At 57.0% G+C, this 18900-nt stretch overlaps 1 protein-coding gene across 1 annotated transcript in view; it reads right to left on the bottom strand.

The window, feature by feature from the left end:
- GFRA2 (GDNF family receptor alpha 2) overlaps positions 1-9172 on the bottom strand; it is a 96805-nt gene extending 87633 nt beyond the window's left edge. Inside the window, exons 1-2 of the mRNA XM_059926265.1 lie at positions 9105-9172; positions 3670-3984 (exon numbers count right to left, since the gene is read on the bottom strand). Coding sequence (XP_059782248.1) covers positions 3670-3984; positions 9105-9144 — 355 coding nt within the window. The 5' untranslated portion in view covers positions 9145-9172. The remainder of the gene's footprint in view (positions 1-3669; positions 3985-9104) is intronic.
- Between the last annotated feature and the right edge of the window lie 9728 nt (positions 9173-18900).

The raw sequence follows: 18900 nt of genomic DNA, 5'->3' as shown, positions 1-18900 counted from the left end.
TCCGGGGAATCGCAGCAGGAGAAGCCAGAATCTAAGTGCAAACCCACATGGGTCTCTCCTCTCCGTGATCCCCCCACCCCGGCCCAAGCCAGGTTATTAAGAGTCTTAAGGAATAGGGAGGGTGTGCCTGTAGCCTCCCCAGGAGACCACTCACCCCATACCAGGAATAGCCATAGCCCCCTCTCAGGAAGATCCTGTCCCTCAGAGGAACACCACCTGCTGTTAAAAAGGTCATGAAGAACCTAGTGGTAAGATGGGAATAAAGACACAGACCTACTAGAGAATGGACTTGAGGATATGGAGAGGGGGAAGGGTAAGCTGTGACAAAGTGAGAGAGTGGCATGGACATATATACACTACCAAACGTAAAATAGATAGCTAGTGGGAAGCAGCCGCATAGCACAGGGAGGTCAGCTCGGTGCTTTGTGACCACCTAGAGGCGTGGGAGAGGGAGGGTGGGAGGGAGGGAGACGCAAGAGGGAGGGGATATGGGGATATATGTATATGTATAGCTGATTCACTTTGTTATAAAGCAGAAACTAACACACCATTGTAAAGCAATTATATTCCAATAAAGATGTTAAAACAAAAAAAAAAGCCCTCTGGGTTCCTCTGGTCAGCCCTGGACGGAAACCACCTCTGGCCCCAAGACCCAGGGGGAGGGGACTGTGCAATCTGCAAGGGGTGGGGGGCAGGGTTCTGAGGAAGGAGAAAAGCAGGGGTCTGCCTTTCTAGAGTGGGACCAGGGGAAGGGTTCCCCAGCCTGTACACGCCAGCACAGGGACCACGGCTTCCCCAGTGCTTTCACCCTCTGAAGCACACAGTAGGTGCTTAACAGATATTTGTTGAGTAAATGAACCAACAAACCATCTCAAGCCTTGGAACGGGGAGAGTTTACAGTCAGGCCCTCCTGGGTTGAAAGGGCCTTGAAGACACAGCAGAAGGCAGCGTAAAATGCACACTATGCCTATTGTTGTCATCAAACTGCCTCATCGTCCCGGCTCCGAGCAAGGTCCCCGGAGCTCTGATGCGGTGACGCCCACGGAGCCAGTCCGATGGGAAGGTTCTCAGGCGGTCCACCCAACTCTCCAGCCGGCAGGTCTTCCATCCCTTTCCTGTCCATTCTGCACCCACAGCAAGCCCACCCACCTTCTGCCCAGTCTCCCTCGGGCTGAAACTGAAGGCTGTCGGAAAATAAGCAAAAACCTAAACAACCCAGCTGGCTGAATTGGGGCCTTTAATGTTCTGGGCACGAGTCAGGCGGTGTGGCGGGCGGGGACACAGCTCCTTGTCTCACGGAGAACAGAGTGCCCGTCTCTGTGGCCGGCTCCCTCTCTTTGCTAACTTCTAGTTCTAGGACTCCAGCATTGCTAGCAATGGAAGAAGTGACCACCCGATTCATGAGGAATTACTTTGTTACTAGTGGTGGTAATACTATTAATAATTCCATGTCCACTTATTCCTATTTTCAGGGCACATTTGAACCCTCGGGGCCACTGCTCAGGAAGCTCTCGATATCCAGGCCCCACCTCTGGGCCCAGTTTCCTCCTCCCCCTCCAGCAGCTGGAGGTGGTGCTGCCCCTCAGATCCTAGGCTGACGCCTCCCCACCCCCAAGGGCACAGATCCACAGAGCACCCCTCTCTCTTCTTCACCTCAGCCTCTCCATCACTACTATCCTACCTTAGAATTTAAACTGCTCGACTCTCTCGCATCTTTAAAAAACAAAAAGTCATCCTTTGTTCTTCTCCCATCTTCACACCAAAATTCAAGAAGTTGGCCACAGTCATCATTCCCCTCTCCCCGGCTCCCAGGCACCCCTTAAGCAGGCTTCTGCTTCCAGCAGCCACCTAAGGCGCTCACCCCAAGGGCATCAGGGACCCTTTCCACCCCTCTCCTGCTGGGCCTGAAGTCTTAGAGGCTGGTGACCCTCCTTCCTCTGAGAGTGAGCCCCTCCCGAGGTGTCCTACTGTCCCTCCTACCTCACCCCCAGAGCCTCCTTAGTCATCCTTGCAGCCCATCTTTAAATGGCAGTGGTCCTGGGGGCTCTGTCTCTGACCTCCTCCCAATGTGACTGCACCCACTCCCTTGGCCCCAGTTACCACCTGCAGTCTGCTGGCGACTTCTAAATCCCTATGTCCAGTCGCTCTTCCTCACGTGACCCCCAGCCCTGCGTGCCCAGCTGTCTGTAGGGCGGGGCCGATGAGGGGCACACGCCCCAGAAGAAATTCACATCTCCCAGCCCTCCCCCAACTCAGTACCTTCACTGTGATCAGCCACATCACCCACCCAGCTGCCCAAGACTGAAAATTGGGGGCCCCCCTGACTCCTCTGACCCTTCACCAGGACCTGTCGATTCTACCTCCTGGACAGCTCTTAGATCCTTCTTTTCTGCCACTGTCCTCATTCAGCCGCCATCATTCCTGGCCTGTATCACAGCAGTGGCCTCCGAACAGTCTCTCCAATCTACTCTCTTCATTGGAACCACGTGAACTTTGTCCTGAAGCACATATCCATCGTGTAAAACCTTCCTGGGGTGCTGCCCACCAGATCCGTACCCCTCCCATCTCTCCTCCCCCATCCCCACTTCCACCCGCCACTACCACACTGAGTTACCTGCAGGTCTGTAAGCGAGTTCCACTAACCTGAGTTACCCGCAGGCCTTTGCCCAAGCTCTCCCTCCACCTCCCATACTCTCCCCATACACCTTCACCAGGTAACTGCAGCTCATTCTTGAAGCTCAGCTTGGAGGCTGCCTCTTCCAGGAAGGCGCTTTAGATTTTGTAAGAAGGGGTTTGATGCCCCTGCTTGGTGCTGCCGCAGCACCCAGTGCTTTCCACTCACATCACCAAATGAGATAACTGTTACCAAATAACTTCTCTGCATCCCCCCCCCCATCCCGAGCATGAGCTCCACAAAGGCAGAGGTTGCCTCAGCTGTTCTCAACTGTTGCCACAAGGCCTAGCAGCCAGTAAACCCTCAATAAACAGTTGCTGAATTAATAAGTGAATGCCTGACCCCGGTGGCCAGCAAATCCTCCACACCCCAGTCTGGAAGGGGAGGAAATGGGGGAGGTGGCTGTCCGGGGAAAGGCTTACAGGTTCTGCCTTGGGCCTTGGAGGCGGGCTTGCCCAGGGCTGTGGGACCCGCTGCCCACACGCCGCTCAGAGCTCTGTTGAAGGTGCCTAGGCCAGGCCCGGGGTCAGGAAGCCACCTGAAGGGCAGGCCTCCTGGGAGCAGGAAGGCAGGAGGGGGGCAGCGGGGAGCGGCAAGGGCTGGTTTGCTGTCGTACAGACCTCACAGCTCCGCCTGCACGCCGCCTACCCCTTCTCACTCCTCTGTCCTCACTTGTCCATCCACCTGGGCACCCTTGCCTCCCCTTCTCTTGTCACCACTGCACACGGCCATCCAACCAGCCCCGATTCACTTCCCCTCCCACCACCCCACCGTCTCTCCTCCCCACCTCCTCCTTCGTCTGTCTCTCCAACAACAGCTGCCCTCCTAGGTTGGGCAGCTACCTCCTCTGGCTTCTAGGTTCCCTGGAAGGTGGAGAGAGAGAGAGCTGTGGCCACTCTGCCCCGTTACCAGGCCCTCCCGCTGAACCTGGGCCCCAGGAGGCCCTCCCACCACCCCATCCGCAGCGTGCCTCCCAGCGAGGCGGGCGGACTTACCCTCGGTCAGCCCCAGGTGGATGCTCCAGTAGATCTGCAAGCACTGCAGCTCCTTCTTCATGCCCCGCTTGCAGCGGCAGTCGTACAGCGGGCTCTCCTGCAGCACCTCCAGGGCCGCCTGGCACTCCTTGTTGGCCAGCATGGTGTTGCGGTCCCGGCCGGCCAGGCACTGGCGCAGCGTGCGGTAGCGGGAGCTGCAGTTGGATTCGGCTGCGCACAGCTCATTGGCCCGGACACAGTCCACTGGGGGGCGCCAGCCGTGGAGCTCGGGGCCCTGCGGGGAGGAAGGGCTGGCCAAAGAGCGGAGGGTCTGGTCTGGGTGGTGGGGAGGGAAGACAAGCACGAATGAGGGCCGCAGTCACCAACCCCAGAGGCAGGCCTGGGGGCTTGGGCCCTTCTGGGAAAGTCACACCCATTCTACTCGGCACAGCAAGGCCGACTCAAGGCTGCCTTCCCCAACAGAGAGCAGGTCGGAGGAAGGGCTGCTAAAGGGTCCCAAGAGTCCACCATCTCTCCTCAAACCCGAAGGAGAAAAGCTGCCCTCTGCCCTGGTCCTACCAGACTCTCTTCTGGTTCCGCTCCGTGGCCCTGGGCCCAGGAGCACAGAAAAGCCAGAGGCCCCAGCAAGACCACAGACAGTCTAAGATGCCAGGAAGCCAGAGAAAGATGCCACAGCCTCAGCAGAGAGCTGGCGGCTGCAGGGCCTCCTGGGGTGGGCCGAGGGGGCATCTCACTTTCAGAGCACCCAGACCTCCTCCCAGCAACCTCGGGTCCAGCCAGAGGTCCATCCAAGGCACCAGACTAAACCTTGAAAGCAGCAACAGATGGTTTAACTCTCACAGCCTCTTAGAGGCCAGAGTCAGCCCCTGCATTCTACCCTGGGGAAACTGAGGCCCAAGGAAGGGAGATGACAAGTCAAGGTCACACGCAGGCTGAAAAGACCCCTCTAACCCCCCAGTCTATCCATTCTGAGTCCCCAGACTTCCCGAGGAGACAGGGAGAGACATGCATGACCCCATGGTCTGAGCCCAGAGGGAGGCGCTCCTCCAGGGGGGCTCAGCCCTCCACACCTTCCTGTCCCACAGTGCAGCCAGAGACAGAAAACGTACCCTGCGGACAAGATCCACCCCGGGCCCCGCCAAAGAAAATGCTGCAGACCTAGCAACTCCATCCCACCACACCTCCCGCCCAGACACACCTCCCTCTCTCCCTCTCCATCGGGCTGTCTCTCTCCCTTTCTCTCCCCTATTTCTTTTTCTCTTTCTTTCCTCTCCTCCCCACCCTCCCTTGAAACCCTCTCCCCTCTGTCTCCCCTTTTTTTTCTTCTTTCCAGAAGCCAAATAACAAGTCAATTGCAAGCTGACCCTGGCCTCGCACACAGCCCCTCACCTCCCCGACGATGAACAAGCAGGAATCAGTCCACCCTCCTCATCCACGGCCTCAAGTGTCCAAACCCACGGTCCTCGGAAGGGAAGAGGTCAAGTAAGGAGATTCGGAGGGGAAGGGCAGGGAAAGAAAGCGCCGCTTGGTCCTTTCAAAAGCAAGCTCCCAAAACGGCTTCCTCTGGACACAGACATTCTCCCGGTCTCCCAGTCCTCTCCAAGCCCCTCACTCAGATCCTGCCCCACAAAAAAGCCATACCATGGCCCAAAGCCAACACTGGCTTTTCCAGGACCCGAGGAGTGATCTGGGGGGGGCTTCCTCCACTCCATCCTGCCCCAAAAACATAAAAAGATCCTAGGGAGAAGTCCCCCCCACCCCCCGGTCCCCAATCCCACAGAATCCCCTCCATCTCTACCCAGAACCGCCACTTCCCACTCCTTTCCCCAAGGAGGCCCTGCTCAGGGGGCAGCTACCACAGGGAGACAGCGACACCTAGAGGCAGAGTGCTGCACCGCGAGCCTGTCACTCCCGACTGAGTGCCGAGGGGAAAGGAATCAAGGGATGGGCTCCTGGAGGGCCAGGCCTACCCCACTAGTAGAGCAAGGGGTGGGCCTGGGTTGGAGAAGCCCTCAGATTCCAGAGCAAAAGACTTCCCTTCTCCTCCTGACCACACCTCTGCTTCAGGACAGGAGGAGCTGAAGGCTGTGGCCAGGCTGAGACAAGACCATTGAAGAAACCAGCATGGAATGTGGTCATGGACAGTGGGGCATCTGCCCAGGTGTGGGTGGAGAAGTGTCCTCCGCCCAAGCCCAGGCAGCAGCCTTACTGCCCGGCTTCAGCAAATTCCTGGGTCTCTGAGCGGGACTCGGCTGTATCTGGGCCACCCAGGAGCAGCTGTGTTGACCCAGCCTCACTGGTACCTGCTGCCCCACCTAGCCAGCCAGGTAGCCAGCCTGCTGGAGCCTCAAGACCGGCCCAGTCCTGGGCCTTCCACTGACTCCGCTCAGCCCAGCAGCCCAGCAGGCGTCCCCCCTCCCCCGCTGGCGTCACCTGAGGCTGCACTGTCCGAGGTAAAATGAGAAAGGGGCATCCTACCCAGGCTTAAAGGTCAGGACCTTAGCCTAGGGAACTGGGGCAATAAGGAGACTTCCTCCCTGCCCTACAGGTGAGGTCTAGAGCCCCAAGGGAAGATCCTTATAGAATCCTGGGCTTCCCTCATCCTGCTGGCTCCCAGGCAGGGAGATGCTCTGTAGGAGGGCCGGTGCATCTTCCGACCAAGCTCCCTGACTCTTCTAGTCGGAGTCATGACCCCCAGAACCAATCAAGCCCAGCCAGAGAAAGAAGTCATGGCAACTCGGTGCCTTTGGCCAAGAATTCTAGGAGAGTAAAGGTTGGAAGGTATCCTGGTGATGTTTCCAAATTCTAGATCAGGAGAAAACTCAGATCCCTCAAGGAAAGCAAAGACATGTAAAAGAGCTTTTAAAGACACACAAGGACTGAGAGACCACACAGAACTACAGCCACCCTTGGGCATCAAATGCCCCACAAGAGCTAGAATGCCAGTGGGAGGTGGGCCCTCTGACCAGCCCTCATCCCCACCCCCATCTCATTTTCTCCCTGAGCTTGTCAACACCGGAGGTCAGGCAGGCTGGGCCAGAAAGGCCTCTCCAGCCCCAGACCTCACTAGAACCTTGGGAGGGGCACACCGAAGGCCCCTGCTCCTAGGAACATGCTTCACTCTACCCCCCACTGAAAATGCCCATCACCTCTCAATCTCCAGAAAAGCCTCTCCCCCAAGTGGAATTTCCAACGAACTCCCAACTATGGGTTCCTTGCCAGGAAAGGGCCCTGGGGCTGAAATGTCCTTAGCACCAGCCTAGCCCTTGTTCTCGACTGGCCTAACCCAGAGCCTTTCAACGTCCTGTGGTCACTCAGTTAACCCCACACCCCAGCTTTAGAAAGGGGCTCCTCATGGGAAGGGAACTGAAAGGCTGTAACCAAAGAGGATGCCGACAGCACCCTGCTCTTCTCCTGCTCTCAACCCCCCACACACTAGGGTCACAGACACCTGGGAGGACATCTCTGAACGGGCCCCCTACACGTGCACAGGAGAGCAGTCTCTCCTCAGGCTCCTCAGCCGGGACAAGCCTGCCTGCAGCCTGGGGGGGCTGGGCCTGGAGGTGACTGACGGGCCGGCACTGCTCTCCTCCACCGGGGGACGGAGACCTCAGAAGGCGCCCACATCTGGAAGCCCTGCCGGCCCAGGGGGTGTGCAGCTCAGGAGCAAGCAATCTGGCTGCTTTTCCTGAAATACAATTTTCTTTTCTTCTTGGCCCCAGAAAGCTGCGTTTTTTAACCAGCAGTAGGAGAAAAGGTCAGGTTTCGTAACAGCCCCTTCAGAGAGAGAGCGTTGCCGGGAAAGGCTGCAGGAGCACAGTAGGCCAGGAGCACCGTCCCAGCCCCTCCCACCCCGAGAAAGCTGCCTGGAGAAAAGCCACCTCTGGCTCGGGGAGGCCGGAGGCCGGACAGTGAAGGCCACACCCTAGAGCAGGGCCTGGCCCCCCGGGGATCTCATGCCTGTGGGAGGGGGAAGAGGAGGGAACTGGCAAAGGGCCCAGGCCCCAACCAACATCGACTGGACTGCAAGCCCCCGTCCTAGTCAGGACACTTCTTAGACACCCCCCAGCAAGTGTTTCCGGGATCTGCACCTACCTCCCCAGGCCTTCCCCTCTCCGCTCCTCCGGGAGGGAAAGGGTGCCCTCGTGACCCATCTGGGCAACCTGGCTCACCGCTGGCTACACAGCAGCCCAGGGTGGCAGGAGCAGCACCCACAATGAAGCAGATGTGTGCTTCAGAGCGCACACACACACACACACACACACACACACACACACACACCCCGTTAGCCTGCTCCCTCTCTGGAGCACCTACTGGGGCAGCAGCCTTGCCTGGGGCTCCTGGTTAGCACACAGCCTTGCAAACACCCACTTTTCCTCACCTCCACCCCCAAGAATGCTCCCTCTATACCCCTGTCTCCCACGCAGCTGAGATAGATCTTGTGTAGCATAAAAAGGGGACGAGGGGTTGGTAATTCGGGGTGCGAAAGAGACTGCCGGGGTTCAGGGGCACCAGGCAGCCCCTGCTCGCTGCCCTTGGGGGAGTGGGCTTACAGAATGAGCAGTGGTCTTTGTTCAGTCCAGGATTCTCCCCTCACCCCTCTCCTTCTTCACCCAAGGAAGCAAACTTTGGCCTCCCTCCCATCTCTTCCCACCAGCTATGGGGTCCCCCGCCCCAGAGGTGGCAAAGGGAAGGCACTGAACAGCGGCTAGAAACACTCCACTCCCGCCCACCCACCTGGCTCAGGTCTGGGCGGGAGGGAGGGCAAACGGTGGGGAGAAACTTGAAAAGTGTTCCAGGGAGTGGAGCCCCTAGGAAGGGGTTCGGAGAGTGGGAAGCGGGGTGCATTTTCCAGAGGTTGATTGGCGGGTGGGGGATGGCTGCCAGGGCTGCCCCCACAGATGTCCAGCCGGCAGCTCCTGGAGAAACCCATGCCCTCTACCACGATCGACTCAGGGAGCTGCCGGGAAAGGTGGGACTGGCATGATTTTCCTTTCCACGACACTGAGCCTCTCCCCTCCCTTCTCTCTTCCAGATCAAGAGTTGGAATTTTTTTTTTTCTTAAGTTGCCGCAATTTGAACCCATTATTTTGAGGGAAATGAGCGCTATCACTGCGTGTGAGTGAGCGAGTGTGTGTCTGCGTACGTGTGCGCGGGGATGGTCTGGGTGTTATAAGTCTCCTTGCCAATCCCCCGCGTAACCAGCCAGCCGCGGCTCCCGTCCCTCCGCCCGCATCCTCGCCGCCGGCCCTGCTCGGTTCCTCTACGCCCGGGCCCGGCTCGCCCCGCCGCGCGCTCTCCCCGCCGGTCCGTCCCCCGCCAGCGCCCCGCTCGCCCCCCGCGTTCCCGGCTGCTCGCCAGCGCTCGAACGCACGGCCCGCGCAGCCCCCGAGGCTCCGGCGGACACGCTGCCCTCGCCACCCGCAGATACTCACCTAAAAAGAAGAAGAGGCAGAAGGCGTTTGCCAAGATCATGTTAAATAAATCCCACAGGGTTTTTTTTTTTTTTGTCTTTCTCCCTTGGATTAAAAAATAACAACAACAACAACAGTAATAATAATAGCCAAGCAGTGATAATCAGCCCCAAATCCAATGCGGAGATCCCAGCTGGTCCACCCGATGAAGATCCTGAGTCCTGCGATTCTCGCCTCTGGCTAGAGGGGGTAGTGGAATGGAGGGCGGTGGGCGGCCTCTCGACGCCCCCTCTGCCCACTAAAATCAAATATACACGTATTCGGATGTGTATCTGCTTTCCAAGCCGACAGCCGGTCCTCAGGTCTGCCCTCCCCTCAGCTCATCCGGGAAGGCGCGAGTCCCCACGGGTCCGATTCCCCTGCGCTTCCCCGGAGGGGACTGGGGAGGTGGGGGAGAAGCGATCTGAGAGCGAAGGGCTGGAAGGAAGCGGCGAGGGTGGGGGGTCAGAATAAAGCGCAAATAAGAAAGAAATCCACCGACGGGTGTAAGCGCCTAGGAACAAACCAGCGGAAGCTTCGAGGACCAGAGACCGGAGTCGCTTCTTTCGCACAAGACGACGGAAAGATTTTAAAAAATCTTCTCCCGCTAACCCTTGCTCGTGTCACTTTTTTCTAATGGAATTCCAGTGACCGTGTGTCTCTGCGTGCGTGTGTCTTTCTCTCTCCTCTCCCTCCCTCTCCTCTCCCCGGCTCTCGCTCTTTGCTCCCGCTCTCTCCGGCTCTCCCTCGCTCTCCTCTCCCGCCCCCTTCTCCCTCTCCCTGCTCCTCCCTCCGCCCGCCCCCCTCCCTCTTCGCGGCTCCTTCGCCGGGGCTCTCGCGCCCGCGCCCCTCTCCTCCGCCCGGGGCTCAGCGCTCGGGCTCCCAGGCGCTGGCGGCGCGAGGCGCGGGCGCGCAGCGGAGCAGCGACACTGCAGCGGCGGCGGCGACAAGGCGGTGGCGGTGGCGCCGGGGAACGCGGGCCGAGAGGAGAGCTCCGCCGCTGTCTCCCTCTGGTCTGCCGCCCGCCCTTCCCCGGACTGACCTGCAGCCTTGCCGGAAACTGACAGGCTCCCCCGGCAAAGGCTCGGGCTCCAACCCAAAGCCACCAAAGCCTCCGCACCCTCCTCCTCCCCCCGCCGCGCGCCAACCCCCCCACTGCCCCCGCCCCCGCGCCCCGACCACCGGCTCACGGAGGCCTGGGGAGGCTCAGCGGAGGCCCGAAGGCGTGGAGCGCCGGGCGCCCGAGCCATCCCGGGGGCGTGGGGGGAAGGGCGCTAGAAAAAAAAGCCTGCTTGGTGGCTAGGGTCTGGGGACGGGGCTGCACCATCCGCGGGCGGATGCGTCCTTCGGCCGGCGAGCCGAGGCAGAGCGTCTTCCCGAAGGCGCTAGGGAGAAGAAGGATCCCCTCCGGCGCCAGCCCCCAGCGTCCCCGCGCAGCCTGCCTGCCCCGGTCGAGCCCCGCGTACGCATACACGTGTGCTCTCCGCGCGGAGCTCGAGAACTTTCCCCGCACGCCCGCGGCGCGCTCGCCCCCTATACGCCCCAGCGTCGCAGCCCTTCGAGACTGCTCTTCCCCACTTGTCTCCCTCCTCCGGTGCGGGGAGAAGTCTGCCGAGCCGGGGCGGCCTGACCGCCTCATCGGAGGCCGGCGAACCTCCCCGAACTGCGCGGGAGGGATCGGGGAGGGGGACTCGCACCCCACCCCGGCGGGAGCGCCCCGGGACCGACCCGGGCCAGGGCTCTGCGCCAGGCTCGGCGGCCGGCGCTCGGCTGCGAGCTGGGCTCCGGGGAGTTCTCCCGAGGCAGCAGGCAGCTCCCCGCTTGCGAGGCTCTGGGTGGGGTCCCCTCCCCCTTCCCGGAAGGGGGCGATTGATCCATCTGTCCACGGGCCGGGCTCACCGGCGTGCGTTAGTCACGGAATTTACAGTAAACGCTCAGAAGCACCAAAAAGGAAGCGTCTGGCTGGGATAGGGCTGAAGGAGAGGTGAGACTGCTGACACGTTCCGACAAGAGGGGGCGAGACGGTGGGCTGTGGACACGCGCGGGCACACCCACGCACCCCGGGCACCCCAGTTTCACGCTGCCATCTGACACATCCTCAGCTGCGTTAGAGCTGCCCAGCATCCCTCGGCTCCCGCGCACACATTCTTGCACGCAGCTCTGCGCGCGCACCCCAAGTGCCGGGGCGTGGTACACACAGTGCCTCGTAAAGTTTCCGCGCTACCCAAAACCGGATCTGGGTTGGATCGAAGGTGTAGGTGTTAGTGCATTTTAAGATGAGTTTTTAAATGAACAAGACTCTGGAAAAGAGTAAATGCTAGAAATGGACCTGGGCGCGAAGGGAGGGGTCACTTAAAAAACCTGCAGCCTAGCTTTCGCTAGTGGAAAAGCTAGAGGGAGCAACTTCCATCTTGCGGATTCAGGCGGGAACGCGGCTTCTCCAGCCTTGGAAGCGCAGAGCTGAGGGTCTCCTCCGAACGCCTCACATCTGCCCCATCCTGGGGCATCAGCCCTCGCTTCATCCTGTCACCCTGCCATTGAGTGGTGGCCGCTTGGAGACGTGGCCCTAGCAGGTGAGTGGAGAACCTGGGCCAGGAAGGCTTGGGGATTGGAGCTGGGGAAAGTCCCCTCGGGGCTGCCCTCCCTGCCATTCCTCCGGGCCTCTTCAGTTCTAGGAAAGGACTTCACATTTTCACTCCAAATGCTGGGAGACTTAAGGAACCGGCTTCAGAAAAGTTTAGGTTAAGGGTTGAAAACCTGATAGGAATTATACTCTTGGATCAGAGGCTGGGAGACTGGTGTGAATAAATTTTCCCCCTCTCCTCTCCTACTTCCTGGGCCTTCTGGCTGCCCAAATGCCCTCCACCACTCCCACATTTCCGTATCCCACCTCGGACTTTCCCTCTCCCAAGACCCTACTCCAGGCTCCAAAATTGCTGCTAGGCACATCTCTCTACCTCCCCCACCTCAAAATCAATTTCTATAACTTTCTTTGAATCCTGGCTGGGCATAAGAAGGAAAATTCTCTGAAGCATATATGAGAGCTTTGCTGAGAAAGCAGTGATAAACACCCAGGGGTGGTGCCCACTGATTTCCTATGGTGGCGGGGGGCGGGAATCTAGTAGCAGGAGGTGAGTGGCTGAGATCCTTCAGGGACTCCAGGTCACAGAGTCATCACAAGGACAGTGGGCAACACCAGCCAGGCCAACACTGACATTGTTGTGGCCATGAGGCCCTCTGACCTTGGGCCCTTTCTTCCCTCCTGTCTATACAAGCATCACCCACTACACCTCACTCTCTGCTGACCCACCTTCCACCTGAACTGCCCTTAGATATGGCAGAGTCCAAGTGTCACCCCATGATTTCCCAAGAATCTCCCATATGCACGCACCCCTGCCCCGTGCCAGGATCTGCAGAGGAAACACAGATGGACATGTGCTAGCCATAGGCAATTTAATCTCTCTGAGCCTCAGTTATCTCATCTATAAAATGGGGATTTTTTTTTTTTAAAAACCCAACCTTGTCGAGATGAGATGAGATACTGTACACAGAGCAGCTAGTCAAATGCCTGACTCTTAGAAAGTTGTTCGTAAAATGTCACCCCTTTCCTCCAGGATCCAGAAGAATTCGGAACCTATGACAAGGCATAAACACCAAAGTGGCAAATGAAAACCAGAGATAAAAGGCTATGGGGCTTCAAGGGAAATAGAGACAGCTTTGTAGAGGGTCAAGAGAGAGAGACTTTCAGGAGGTGTAAACAGATGCCCTTAGGTTCACGGATACACGTTCACACACCCTTCCTCAGACTTTAAGGGCCCATCCCGGCTGCTCCTGAGCTCATGGGTAGATGTGTCTCCTGCCCACCCAAGATGGCCCCTCCGCCATCACAGATCCGGGAGTTATAATGTGCAGGGAGAGGGAGAAAGGACACTCGGGCCGTTAGTTTCTTCCCCTTCCCTCTTCTCCCTAGGTCTAGTCGTCTGGTGGAGTGAATTCTCTGGGGGGAAGAACAGTAGGGAAGCAGAAGGACTAGTGGAAGGGGAGAGGGTTGCAGGCCTACCCGAGGATGCACGCATGCGCACACGCACTCTCATTAGCCACACAGCTCAACGGACCAGACCTGTGCTACTCCCAGCAGAATCTCATCCCCTCTTTTCCTTCTGTGGAGCAAAGAACGCTGAGGATTCCCTTGCCCCAGAGAGAAAAATCCAACCAGGAATAAAAAGAAGGAGGTGCAACTAAGATGTGTCAGAAACCATGGAGCTGGCAAGCGGAGGTGCCCTCAGCCGTGGGACAGCAGCTGACCCAGCGCCTCCCACAAACCATCAACCAGCACAAACTTACTGGATCCCGCACCACAGTGCCAAGGGCTGTGGGGAATACGGTCCTGAGCAGGACTGCCCCTGCCATGGAAGCGTGCACAGGTAGAGTTAGATCGGGTACCCATGAAAAGAGCGAGCAGCCCAAAGGCACACTGGGGCCAAGTGAGAGAAAGGAAAGGTTAGTACCCGTGGGCTTCAGGAGGACTCACCGGGGGACGTAGGATTCGAGATGGACCTGGAAGGATGGTGGAGTTTGGCGGAACACAGAGGAGGGCACTCTGGGGAGGGGACAGCATAGGTCAAGCACAGGGGTAAGAAAGGTTTGAGGAACAGTCCAAGCGTTGGGAGGAACGAAGGGCACAGGTGGGGAGGGGCCTGGCAGAGAAGATCTGGAGGGTCCGATCGGGAGGTACGGTGGAGGTAAGCCTTCAATGCTTGTCCTTGTTCCCTTAGGAACCACTGAAGGTGTTCGAACAGGCCAGTGGCATGAGAACAGTGTTTTAGAAGATTGATCTGACAACTCCATGAAGGATGGAGACAAGAGACGGGTTAGGAAGCGATTTTAACTGTCTCAGCCTAAAATAATGAGGGTCCAAAACAGGAAGTAGTGGTGGGCCTGAACACAAGGAGAGGGTTGTCAGAGGCTCTATAAAGATGAATCGGCAAGATGTGATAGATTCAACACAGGGGACAAGGAAGAGGGGAATTACCTTCTACTCCCACAGTGACCAGCCAGGGGACAGCCCTGACTTCTCAGACTTTGTCATTGGAAAAAATAATTAAGGTAGCCAACTTTATGGCAAGATACATGTTGATATTCCTTTAATTTTTATAATAACTCTATGGGGTAGTTACTATTAATAGCCCCAATTTACAAATGAGAAAACTAAGGCAAAAAAAAAAAGTGATATAACTTGCCTAAGGTCATATTTTAAGTGGCAGAACCCGGATTTGAACTCTGGCAGTTGGGATCCAAGGCCCCATCCTGGTAACCTCTATGCCCTGAATAAATGAGCAAAGTAATGGCTCTCCAGGCTATAAATTTTCATGTCCCAATTCAGAACATCTTAAATACTCCCTTTCTCCCTGCCCTGTCCAGCAACAGAGTAAAGAAATCATGAGAATTGAAATTTCTTTTTTATCTTTCCTGTGGCCTCGTCTGGCCTAATCCTTGGAGTTCAAATCTAAAGCCTAGAAAGGATCCTGTCTTACCATGGCACATGCCACAGTGTCCAACTCAGCACCCTGGGCCTGAGTCACGGTCATCCATGAGCTTTCCCAGGCCCGTTCCAGCCCCGTCCCCCCTCCTAATGGCAGGCTGACCCACTCACCAACCTTCCCTCCCCACAGGGGCCACTTCAGATCCCTGAGGCCTAGCCTGGCCAGAGCAAACTAGTCTGGGAATGGAGACCAGCAGGGATTTAACTAAAGCTTCTGATTCCCAAAGAGTGAACAGGGCTGCTGGGGCAGGGTGGGTGGGACCAGGCTAGGAGGAAAGAAATGCATACCGCAGTCAGGGGCATTGATTTCTCTAATTGATTTCGGTCTGTGTTCCCGTGCTTCATCATTCTCTTTAGAGGTAGGCACCAGCAAGAGGTGGGAATCTGGCTTTACTTAGCCTCTCCCCAGGGCCTCAGAGACCTCTCTGCAGCTGCACCCATGCCAGAGAGGCCCCCCCTAGCCCCAGGGTAGCCCATTAGAAGGGGAGAAAGCTGCTGCTGCAGCAGGGATGCAGATGGGGAGTTACTCCGTCAGGAAGCTGTCAATACCACCTTATGTAGATATAACACCTCACAGTTTCACAGCTTCTTTCTCCCAGATCTTGAAGCCCTTACACCACCCCCCTCCCTTTGGGAAGAAGGCGTGGCCAAATCAGCGTCCCTTCCAAGTGAACAAACTCAGGCTTGAAGATGGCCCATGACGTGGCCCAGGTTACGGTGCCGCCAGCAAGTGGCAGAGCCAGGACTGGAAAGTAGGTCCTCCCACACCCTGGTCTAGTAAGCTTTCACCTTCGGACAGAGAAACCAAGCATCCAGCCAGCCAGGGCTCCAGGGCTCTCTGCTGCTTTCTCCCACACAGGAGATCATGGAGGAAAGGGAGAAGGCACCCAGCAGTTTTTGGCTCTTCTTTTCATCTGGGACAGGTCTGGGAAGGGTTTTTTCTCTAAACTCCTCTTTCCCCAAAAGTCACAGGCGTCCTGAGAAAACTGAAGCCCCACACCTCCCCTGCCACCTTCACAACTCCCCAGTGGCAGCAGGAGCTGAGCTGGTAAACAGCCCTTCTGATGAGCTACTGTCAGCTTAAAATATCCCAGCTACTGTCGAAGCCTCCTCCCCCACTGGCCCTGGCTACGCTGCCCTCAGCTGATGCTGGCCCCATCCCGGCCGCGCCCCGGCGTTTGTCCTCGTGCCAGCACTGCACTTGGCAGACCCCAACTGCCTTCTCTCCTGAGCATGCCACCCACCCCAGCTCTCAGGCGCTGGTGATCTGCCAGGTTACCCAAGGTCAGAGGCAGAAGCCAGGGAGAGGGGCGGTGATTGCTTCTGCCAAGCTGTGGGGAGCCGGCTCCTGCTGCCTGGAGCCCCCCAGGGGAGCTCTCAGCCCCAGCGGCTCCCCACAGGGACAGTGTCTTTATTTACCTAAGCCTGGCAAGGTGGGTGGAGCGTCAGAGCTGGGTCTGAGATGGACAGTCACTTGAAGGGCCCAGCTTGGTCTCCAGGGACTGGAAGGCAGCTCACGAGGGGCTCTGGACAGAAAATGGGGACCAGAATGTCCCTCTCAGAGCAGACATGCCTTCCTCAGGCCCAACCTAGAGTTTGGCCAGAAGAGCACATTTACCTGCGTGCCCACCTCCCTCACCCCAATCTCTTGTCCTGGGAACTTCTTTTCCCATCATCCAGAAGGTTGTTTCCTTATCCTCACTGTCCCCAGGAACTAGTGCTTTCCTGTTATCCTGTCTCTCTTACTGCTCCCAGGGGGAGGGGTAATGTTTAACCAGAAAGAATGAATTCCAATCATCATCAGCCCTCAGGCTCTGAGGGTTCGAAGGAACCTTCCTTGACATCAATAATAAACAGCCAACAAGTGCATAGCGCTCAACAACCCACAAAGCTTTTTTCTATAAATTCATCTCTCTTAGGCCTCCCAAACAGCCTCTTGAGGTGGGCATTTTTCAGACGAGAAAACCTAAAGGCAAGGCACCCAGTGACTTGTCCATGATCACAGTGAGTGGCTGACCTAGGACTTGGACCCAGTCCTGACGGATTTCAAACTCCCTTATTTGGGAAGTGGTCTTTGCTTAAACGCTTCAGTAAAATAAAATCAAAATAAAATCCTTTTAATTATAAAAACTAAGACAATTTCACAGAAACACTTCCCAGGACAGGGTTCTCCAGGGGCCCCCATTCCCTGATTCCAGACAGCTTGGATATTTGAGTTGTTCCTTTGCCTCCCCATAACTCCACCTCCACACAGATGGAAAGCGTGAGGGAGTCTCCCAGAAGTCCCTCAGACTGCACACGTCCCTGGACAACCAGCTGCCCGTCGGCCTCCCTGGTGGCAGGCCTGCGTGGATGGTGTCTGCCTGCAGCAGAGCAGGCCGAGTCCACTTCTGTCAAAGGCATCAGGTGCAGTCCCCACCTCCTACTCCACAGCCCAAGTCATCACACCCCCCAAAGCAGGCTCCGTCCGGAATGGGCCACTCCCCGGGGTCCAGGCACCCACTGCCTCCCTATTCCAAAATGGGTGAGTCCCTGCTCCTTGGAGAGTCCGGGGCTGGCTTCACTAGAGGGTCTGCACTGCTGATAGCAGTGAGCGCTCCAGGATTCTGCAATCGTCCTGGCCCTAGGGTGGGTCCCATTTCTTCATATTCTTGCTACCTGACTCCTGGGATGACACCCCAACTGGCAAGTGTGGCATTTTGGAATGAGTGTCCGACTAGGGTTCAAGTTCCACTTTTGACCTGGGCTTGCTGGCAGCCCAGGAAGGAGTTCAGTACTGTAGCACCATGCACGTAGTCAGTGCTCAGTAAGGGTTTCCACGTTGCAAGAAAGAACAAAAGGAAGAGGAAGGCTGAGCTATGTACTATTGGAATCTCTGTCCTCTCCTCGTCTCCGTCTCCATGCTAACTCCCCAACTCATCTTCCACCAGTGCAACCCATGGAATGAGCGAGCAAAGTGTCCTCGGGTTCTAGCCTCCAGCTCTGCCCCCAGCTACACATGTGACCTTAGGTCCCCTGGAATGATGATTCCCACACCCTGCCAGCCTCACAAGGAAGAAGGAAGATCAAATGAGACGCTGAACAAGGCAGTGCTTGGAAATGTATGCGGTGCGGCGCTCTGCAGATGCAGGCAGCAGCCATTCTGTTTGGGGGCAGCCCACACCCCAGGGGGATGTCTGGGGTCACCCTCTCCCACCTGCTTCAGGGACGAGCAGCCCACGCCCCAAGCACTGCTGGGACAGCTCTTGCTACTCTAGTGACTTGGAGACAAGGTAAAGAGGAAAATTCCCATTTCACAGATGGGAAAACTGAGGCCTCCAGAGCTCGGCACCTATCACACTCTGTCAAAAATGGCTACTTCTTGTCTATACTCCTCATTGACCCAAAGCTCTATGTAGACAGGACCTATGTCTTCTTCATCCATATATCATCAGAGGCTGGCACAGTAAGTGCTTGTTGAATGAATGAATGGATGGATGAACCAATGATTCCTCTCACCTGACATAACCTTAGTACAGACACTCGGGCCGGCATCGCTGACCTGGTTCAAAGCACTTATCCCCTGTCACTGGACTCACTGGGGTAAATGACCCATATATGAATATTTCTCTTTCCTCCTATTCTGTTCTTCTTAGAAAAAATTGATAAATCTGACCAGAGGATTTTTTGGCCATTTAAGTTCTTTTCATTCACACTAGATTGGCTTATACTCTTCAAAGTCTAATTCTGCAAAGACTTAGTACATTAATGGAAGTCGGACTCGTTAGAATTCCCAACCTACACAGTGAACTGCCTGGCTCTTACTCAAGAGCGTGTGAGTACCCCACCCCCGACACGCCGCCCAGTGACCCCAGTAATTGTTCAGTATGAAAACTAAACCTTGGTCCTCCCCCAGCCTGACCCCACTGAAGCAGGTGGCAGGGGTACAGCCCACAGAGAACAGACCACAATGCTGGGAACACGGGGCTCCCCCTAGAAGGAGTTTCTGAACAGAAGAAAGAGTGAAGCTGAGCTCGTGTGCCCGCACCCCAGGTGGTCAGTGCCCCTGGTCACCTCTGGTCCCCTGGTGTCCCTGTTGCAGGGTGACCCCTGATGGGGGAACCCCAGTGTCCAAGCTTGCCTTCCGCCACATCCAACTAGTTTCCCGTTTCCTCTCGGCCGGCTGCCACTTTGCAAGGCAGTCTGATAACCCAACCTAAGCCAAAAGATAATCTATGTATTTGAAGAGTTGCCAGT

Source organism: Balaenoptera ricei, chromosome 6, assembly GCF_028023285.1.
Source record: "Balaenoptera ricei isolate mBalRic1 chromosome 6, mBalRic1.hap2, whole genome shotgun sequence".
NCBI classification, from domain to species: domain Eukaryota; kingdom Metazoa; phylum Chordata; class Mammalia; order Artiodactyla; family Balaenopteridae; genus Balaenoptera; species Balaenoptera ricei.
This window is presented reverse-complemented; position numbering and strand designations above follow the sequence as displayed.